Source organism: Propithecus coquereli, unplaced genomic scaffold (assembly GCF_000956105.1).
Source record: "Propithecus coquereli isolate 6110/MARCELLA unplaced genomic scaffold, Pcoq_1.0 Scaffold88, whole genome shotgun sequence".
Classification (NCBI taxonomy): Eukaryota; Metazoa; Chordata; class Mammalia; order Primates; family Indriidae; genus Propithecus; species Propithecus coquereli.
Genome location: NW_012155062.1, coordinates 443,070 through 451,402, shown reverse-complemented (window position 1 = coordinate 451,402; position 8,333 = coordinate 443,070). Strand labels below are relative to the sequence as shown.

General features: G+C 37.9%; 1 protein-coding gene across 1 annotated transcript in view; it reads right to left on the bottom strand.

Moving 5' to 3' along the window:
* SRFBP1 (serum response factor binding protein 1) overlaps positions 1 to 3,398 on the bottom strand; it is a 68,608-nt gene extending 65,210 nt beyond the window's left edge. Inside the window, exon 1 of the mRNA XM_012664298.1 lies at positions 3,297 to 3,398. Coding sequence (XP_012519752.1) covers positions 3,297 to 3,332 — 36 coding nt within the window. The 5' untranslated portion in view covers positions 3,333 to 3,398. The remainder of the gene's footprint in view (positions 1 to 3,296) is intronic.
* Positions 3,399 to 8,333: the final 4,935 nt, after the last annotated feature.

Below are 8,333 nucleotides of genomic sequence, written 5' to 3'. Positions count from 1 at the left end.
CCTGGCCTAAATCATTTAACTTTTTAAAAGAAAAAGCTATAAGTAAAAATTATGAAGCAAGGATTTCTATAAAATAAAGTCATAAATGTGAGTACCAATACCTCAAAGACAGTGCCATAGAGATTTTATAAGCCTGATGAAACATATGGACTCTTTTCCCCAGAGACAGACTTACAAACACAAATTTACATGTTAATTTCAGGCAGTTATAGGATAGGACCTCTGAAATATATCCCTAAATTGCAGTTTAGAAGAGCTAATCTAAGACATTACGAACCATAAAAATGATGCTTCATGTTATTCATTTAACAGACAGGTATCAGGGATATGATGGTGAGCAAAAATTTATAGTCAGGTGAAGGGGAGAAAAAATCTCTCTCATACACACACATAAACTCTAACACAGGAAGCACCGTTACAAGTGCTGACAAAAAGAAGTAAGTGGTGCTACAAGAGCTTATAAAAGGGGTAAACGACAGTCAAGAATGGTTTCCCTAAGAAAGTGACAAATGAAGTAAGAGTAGGTATTAAATGGGGCTATTGAGAGAAAAATGAGTTTCAGGTAACAGGAACAGCATGTGACAAAAATCTGTAGAGGGCTATGCTGGTAGCAGAGGAAAGCCAGTGCAGATGAAGTAGATTGAGGGGTAAGAGACAATATAAAGTGGAGAGACTGACCTTGTTTAGACTGGTCTTTACCAAAATCAACAGGAAGCCACCAAATGGGTTTTAAGCAAGGGAGTGACATAATTAGATGTACATTTTGAAGAGAACACTCCAGCTGCAGTACGGAGATCAGATTAAAGTCTGAGCAGAGTCAATGTAAGTAGTTGGGAGGCTAGGTTGAAAATGTAATTTGAACTATGATAGCTATGGTGATGGAAAGAACACTGTCAATTTTTGCTATCATATGCCCTTTCTCAGATATATTCCTCTTTGCAGTTATTTTCTGCCCTTTTTCTATGAGTCAGTTTTTCTTATTTTTCATCAACTATCTTATAGTAATGATATTAGCCTTTTGTCATATTGTCATTTTTTTTCTAGACAGTGATTATTTTTCTTTTTTTCCCGAGATGGGGTCTTGCTCTGTTGCTCAGGCTGCAGTGCAGGAGCACGATCATAGCTCACTGCAGCCTTGAATTCCTGGTTTCAAGCGATCCTCCCACCTCAGCCTCCTGAGTAGCTAGGATTACGGGCACATGCCACCATCCCTGGCTAATATGTAAAATTTTTATAGAGACAGGGTCCCACTGTTGCCCATGCTGGTCTCAAACTCTTGGCCTCAAGCAATCCTCCTGCCTGGGTCTCCAAAAGTGTTGGGATTACAGGTGTGAGCCACTGCACCTGGCTGCTTGTTTCTTTTTCTTTGGTATGTTATTCAATTTTTATGTAGATAAATTTGCCTTTCCCTTCATTGTTTTTTCCCCCATCTATTGGTATTTTAAATTATAACATCCTCCATCAGCTCTACTTTTATTCTGTTCTTTTTATACCCTTCATATTACAACATATTGGATGTTAGTGCGGGATGCGTATACTTCCTGATTTGATAAATTCATTCTGTCATCCAGCAAACATTTATAGAGTATATATGTTGCAAGCGATAGACACATAAACACAGGAAGACAGAGACAGGTAAATTAAGTGTTTCCAGAGTAGAAAGCACTTTGGTTGCATAAAGAATAGACACCTAACCTAGACTGAGGTGAGTTAGCGAAAGCTTCCTAAAGGTCAAATTTAAACTGTTTTGAAGAAGCCTGGAAGTTAGCTAAGTGGAAAAATAGCAAGTCTTACATGACTGATTCCCTATCATTTCCACCATCAAAGTCATTTCAAAATTGGACAGGAAGCACACTAGTGTTGAATTCTCAAATTTACCACTCTGAGTTAAGATCTTTTATATATCACAGGTAATCTAAATGGAAAATATTAATAGCCCACCAAACGCTGTCTGGTACAAAGCACAAGCTTAAGGTATATTTATGAATACTATAATAAATGACTTCAATTTCCCTCTTCAGTATATCCCGTATTCCACTGCCTACTGAAATGCAGACTCAATCAGGCAGTAAGAAGTAATATATTTCAGTTTTACTTTATACTTCATACCACAAGTCTGTATCAATGAAGAGTTATCCCTACACCATCCAAAAATTTTCCTACTACTACCCCTTTTCTGCTTATAGTAGTCCCTCTGCCTGGAACGTCATCTTGTCCCTTCACCGAATCACTGACTACAATGCCTGTGTAAGATTCCTGCAGACCAAGGACAAATATCACCCACTTCATTTTGCCTTCTTTGGAAACTTTTCTGCACTACTAGTTCTCGGGGGCACTTTCCATACATCGTTCTGTATCATAGGTGGGTGTTGTTTAAGCTTTCCTACCTGAGTACAGGTTACTAGAAAATATAAAGCATGTCTTAGACTACTATGTAATCTGAACAGTGACTTGCTCATACACAGAGTGAGGATGATAAAGAACTTCCTTTGCTGTCTGTAGCTGTGAGGGCCTCATTTGGTCCCTGCTTTTCCAGCGTACTTCAAGCCTTTGAATAACATTACTTCGTTGAACAGAAGCAGAAACTAGAAATGGGTAAGTGGCAGAAATGGTAGCCTGGTGACATAAATACGTTATGGAGAATGTGGTGGTGAGGGCAAATATCTGATGATACTGGATTTAAGAAAGAACCAGATAAGAAGGAATCGAGGACAGCAGTATAAACAGCTCTTTCTTGAAGTTCTGCTGTACGGAAGCAGAGAAATGGGACAGTACCTGGAGGAGGAAATGCGTTACTGAGCGTACACGGTCTAATTCAAGGTAAGCGGTTTCAGCAACAGCTCTTAATCCCTCCCTTTCATTTCCGACAGCCAATAAAAAGCAGGTAAAGTGTACAGAGAGTTTATTAAGGGTCAGTGCAAGCAAACACTTTACATAACTCAGTTAATTTAAGCCTCACAACCATCCTGTAAGGACTATCAATAGCTTCGTTTTACAGCAGAGAACACTGTGTATACGAATTAAATGATCTTCCCAAAGTCCCACAGATAAAGTGCGTGGGGCCTGAGGACCAAAAACATGCCTCGTGCTTCAGTCACCGAAAAACGGAGAAGGGGAATTACCCGTTGCCAAACTCCGAGCTGAGGAAAATCAGCCTGGGCCCACAAAGAAGCTCCTCCAGCCGCACCCTCCACCCCCGCGCCCGGGCAGACCACGCGTCCGTCGGAAAAACGCAGAAAGGCTGGCTACGAGGGCCCTCCAGGACAGCCCTCAGGTGCTCAGACCTCGGCGCTCACCTCGTTATTGAGGTTCAGACTTCCGGGCGGGGCCATGGCAGATCAAGGAATAGGACCCACGGGTGCCGGCACGTGAACTCTGTCACACCGCGGCTGCGTCGTCACGCCCCACAACGGCAGCCTCTTCAGCCCAAAACTCACCCGCCGCTTGCTTGAGCCGCCGCCTGAAAAAAGAGGACGCTGACGCTTAGAGGGGAGGAACGGAACTGAAGGACAGCAACTTCCGGCGCAGAGGGCGACGCGCCGGAATTGCGCGTTCCTATGGAAACCAGGCGAGGGCGGGTTGTCTAGAGGGCGAGGTGTTGGCTGATGTTAGTTGCAATGTTTAGGTTTTCAAGATGTAATTTTTATTATATTCATTTGTACGTACTGGGCTCGACATTGTAGAGGCCTTGGTCTTTGTCTGCTAATGGGGGTGGAAGAGTTTTTATGAAAGGTTCAAAAGCCCGAATGGCGGGCGGATATTTTAAATCCAGTGTTTGTGAAGATTGCGTTTCTAAGAAGCAGGCTTTTTTACAACCTCATTTTTTTTTTTCCAGCCTCACGTTATAGCTGATACGTGGACGTCTTTTCCTGCATACTATATAAGGGTTTAAATTTAGATAATGAACATTTGAAGCAAAACCAGGGTGCACATTTCCTACTGCCGGTGGAAATGGTTGTTTTAAGTATTGGCCTGCAAGCAGAAGAGACCTAAGGGACTGAGTCTGAATTAAATAATATATTAATTTGGAGTTCACACCTTTTAGTATTGACCATTAGAAAGAGTGGGGACAGGGGGAGCAGGAAGCCAGAGAACCCATCTGAGGAGGCTGTGGCGGTGTGGGGGCAAGACCACATATGACCTGAGACTAAGTGCTTGGCACATGCCCCATTGTCCCGCTGGACTTCACTTACAAAACTCAAATTCAAAAATAAGATTATTAATAATTTCAAGACTGTGATCAAAACACATTTAACCAAGGCCGCCTACTTCTGAGCATTTGTTCAAGGAACCAGCCCTGTCCAGAGCAATGCTCTTAACTTATGATACCTTCCTCCACTTAGAATAGGTCTGCCTTCTATTCGGATTGGTATTCTTTTAGTTTGATATGTGGTTTGGTCACAAATGGGTTTAACTGCTGACTTTCTGTTTGACTAGTGTTGCATGAAAGTAGTTTTGCCATTACTAACTCATACACTGAATTGTAATTGTTTCCTTTGTCTACCTCCCCTCATTAAAATTGAGCTCCTGGAATGTAGGCGTTTTTTCAACTACAGATGGGTCGTAGACGCTTCTCATATGGATACATAGGAAAGAATGTCAAATAATAAATGTAGAGCTTTGTGGAAAATATGTCTTCTAATTCAGGGGAAAGATGTTACTATGACTCCATAATGCTTCAGAGAATGTATTATTAGTACAAAATTTCTCTATAGCTCTTAAAGGCTCTTGACTATACCTTTTGCTTCCCAAGACCTCAGTTCTCAAACTACTATAGCCTCCTTGGGACCAGCATTTGTTTTCTTCCTTTTCTTAGCCTACGCTCTCTCCTTTGCCTATGATGCTTCCTCTGACACATCTGCTTTCTCAAGTGCTGCTTCTCAAGACCAGGTCAAATTCCTTCCATCCCTTTGATGCAGTCTTTCCAAAGCTCCCAAGAGAAGTTAATTTTTCTCACCAGCATTTCGTATTTACAGTATTTATGATCATCTAATTTGGAATTCCTTGTGTATTGGCTATTCTTTTATGTGAAAACCTCTCAGCAACTTTAGATGCTTTTGTTTTTAGAGACTAGTATTTTTTAATTTTCACAATATTAATGTGAAATCATTTGTCCGAGATATATCACCTCCAACTCAACCTACCTCCCTCTTTTGATGCTACAATCTCAAAAATTATTTGTTTAAAGAGGTTGTTCTGCTAAATTGCTGTCATCAGTTATGCACATTTTCTCTAGTGATAATTTATTCTATCAATTGGGCTGTAAGCTTGTCTAGAAAGCAATATATCAAACCGCCTCCCCATTTTATTCCTGAAAGACTGATCAACTAAATGCTATTAGATGTATGAAAGGACAAAGCTATTATTAAATGTAACCGGTTTTAGACACTTTTCCTGTCTATAGTACAGTGCTCCAATTAGTGGAAGTAAGGATCCGCAAACACTGTCAAGAAGGACTCAAATTTTTCAGTTACAAGTACCTTAAGAGTTTATCAAATCCCCACTGTATTAATCTACTTGGGTTACCATACCAAAATACTGTTCTGGGTAGTTTACACAACAGAAATTTATTTCTCACAGTTTGGGAGCCTGGAAGTCCAAGATCAAGGTGCCATCAGGATTAGTTTCCAGTGAGAGCTCTCTTCTTGGCTTGCATACAGCTTCCTTCTTGTGGCTACAACCTTACATGGCCTTTCATCTGCACATGTGTGAGAGAGCTCTCCAGTGTCTCTTCCTAATGGATTAGGGTTCCACCATTATGACCTTATTTAACATTAATTGCCGCCCTAAAGTCTTTTTCTGTGAATAGGATCACATTGAGGGTTAGAGCTTCAACATACAAATTGGAGGGGAGAGATACTATTCAGTCCATAACACCCACTTTCTTTGAGAATTCATCCATGATTACCTCAAACAAAAGTAATCTTTTCCTTTTCTAATATGCCCAATTACTGCTATTTTTCTCACTTTGCACTTTTCTTAAATTGTACGTTAAATTTATACATTATAACTAAACATTGATGTTTAGCAGTCAGAACGGAATTAAGAAATAGACCCACGCATATGTGGAGAAATGATTTTTGACAAAGTTGCAAAGGCATTTCGGTGAGGGAAAGGTACTTTTCTCAACAAATTGTGTCTGTATAATTGAATATCTATATGCAACACACACACGCACACACACACACACCCCACTTAGACCTGTATCTAACACCACATATAAAACCAACTCAGAATGGCTCATGTATCTAAATGAAAAATATAAAACCTCTAGAACAAAACATAGGACAAAAACTTTGTGACCTTGGGTTAGGCAGAGATTTCTTGATGTCAGACCAAAACCAAAATCCATATAAAAATATTCTGATAAATTGGACTGAATCAACAATAAAACTTGTACTCTTCAAAAGACACTGTGAGGACAGTAAAAAGAGAAACCACATATGAAAAGAAAAAATTTTTAAAATTACATATTTTATAAAGTACTTTTATCTAGACTATATAAAGAACACTCCACACTCAATGAGTAAAAATAAATAATACATAAAAAACAGGCAAATGATCTAAATATTTTACTTAAAAAGATATGTGGATAGCAAATAAGCACATGAAAATGTGTTCAATGTCATTAGTCATCAGGAAAATATAAATGAAAACCACAATGGGATTTCATTATACACTTAATCAAATGGCTACAATTAAAAAGTCATACCAAGTGCTGGCTAGGATGTGGAGCAACTAGAAGTCTCAAACATCACTAGTGGGAATGTAAAATGATATGACTACTTTAGAAATAGTTTGGCAGTCTTTTAAGAAATTATAAATCCACCATATAATATAGACTTTCTCCTCCTAGATCAATAAAGAAATGGAAGACTCGTGCATGAACATTCAGAGAAGTTTTACTTGTAATAGCCCAAATATAGAAATAATGCAAAATTCCATTCAATAGGCAAGTGAATAAACTGTGATGTATGTGTGTGTGCACGCGTGTATCACAATTTACTGCATGGATGTGTGTGCATATAGATACACAGTTGAACACCATTCAGCAATAAAAAGAATAATGCACTATAACATGGATGAATTTCAAAATAATTATTCTGAGTGAAAGAATCCAGACAAACAGGGTCCATACTATATCATTCAATTTATAGAAACTTCTAGTAAATGTAAACTAATGTATAGTGACAAAAAATAGATCAATGGTTTTGTGGGGGAAATGGGAGAGGAAGGACTGAAGGATGGGATAAATTATAAAGTGTCATGAGGAAGCTTTTGGGGGTAATTGATACGTTCGTCATCTTGACTTTGGTGATGGTATCACATTGTATACATGTGTCAAAACTTATTAAAGTATATACTTTAAATGTATGAAGTTTATTGTGTGTCAGTTATACCTCAATAAAGCTGTAAAATAAATACTCTTATCCTTGAATTAGCAATCTACTTCTAGAAAAACATGCTACAGTTATACTAGTACAAATTATTGATGATGCATGCACGAAGCTATTCATTACATAAGTGTTTGCAATAATAAAAGGTTGAAAGTAACTTGTCCATCAACACATCGCTGATTAAGGAGCCATTAAAAAAAATAATCAGCTCTTTATTTACTGGAATGAGAGGCTTTTCATGATACATTACATGATGAATAAATCAAATGTCACTGCACTATAGTATGCTATTGTTTGTATGTGTTTGGAGAAAGGATACGTTTGCACACATATACATACACACACCACATTTGTTTGTTTGAATAATATCTTTGCTTCTTAGAGGGGAAGTCAGTGTCTGGAGGCCACAGTTAAAGTCTTTCTACCATGTTTCATTTGTACCTTTTGAATATTTTACCATGTGTTATTAACTTTTAAAGCAAATAAATTTCATATATATTCTCATAATTTTTGTCATAATTGTGAATGGAATATGTTCTCTCATTTCTGTCTGGTTATTGCCAGTATGTATAAAAACTATGGATTATGAATTTTTTTGTATATTTGTTATCCAATCACTTTTTAAGTGTTTTTTTCTTTTTTGAGGGGAAGGGGATTTTTTAAGAAGACACCATATTATCTGAAAGATAATTACCTCTTTTTTTCAGTATTTATAACAATTATTTTTTTCTTTTGTATGATTACATTTACTAGAACTTCCAAAACAATGCTAGGTAATAATGGTGATAGTAAGTATCCTTTATTTTTTCCTTATTTTAATGGGAATGGCTTTAACATTTCACAATTTAAAATGATATTTGGTGCTATTGTGAAAAGTGTTGCATCTTTGCTTTGATTTTTGGATTGACTGTTACTGGTGTTTATGAATGCCACTGA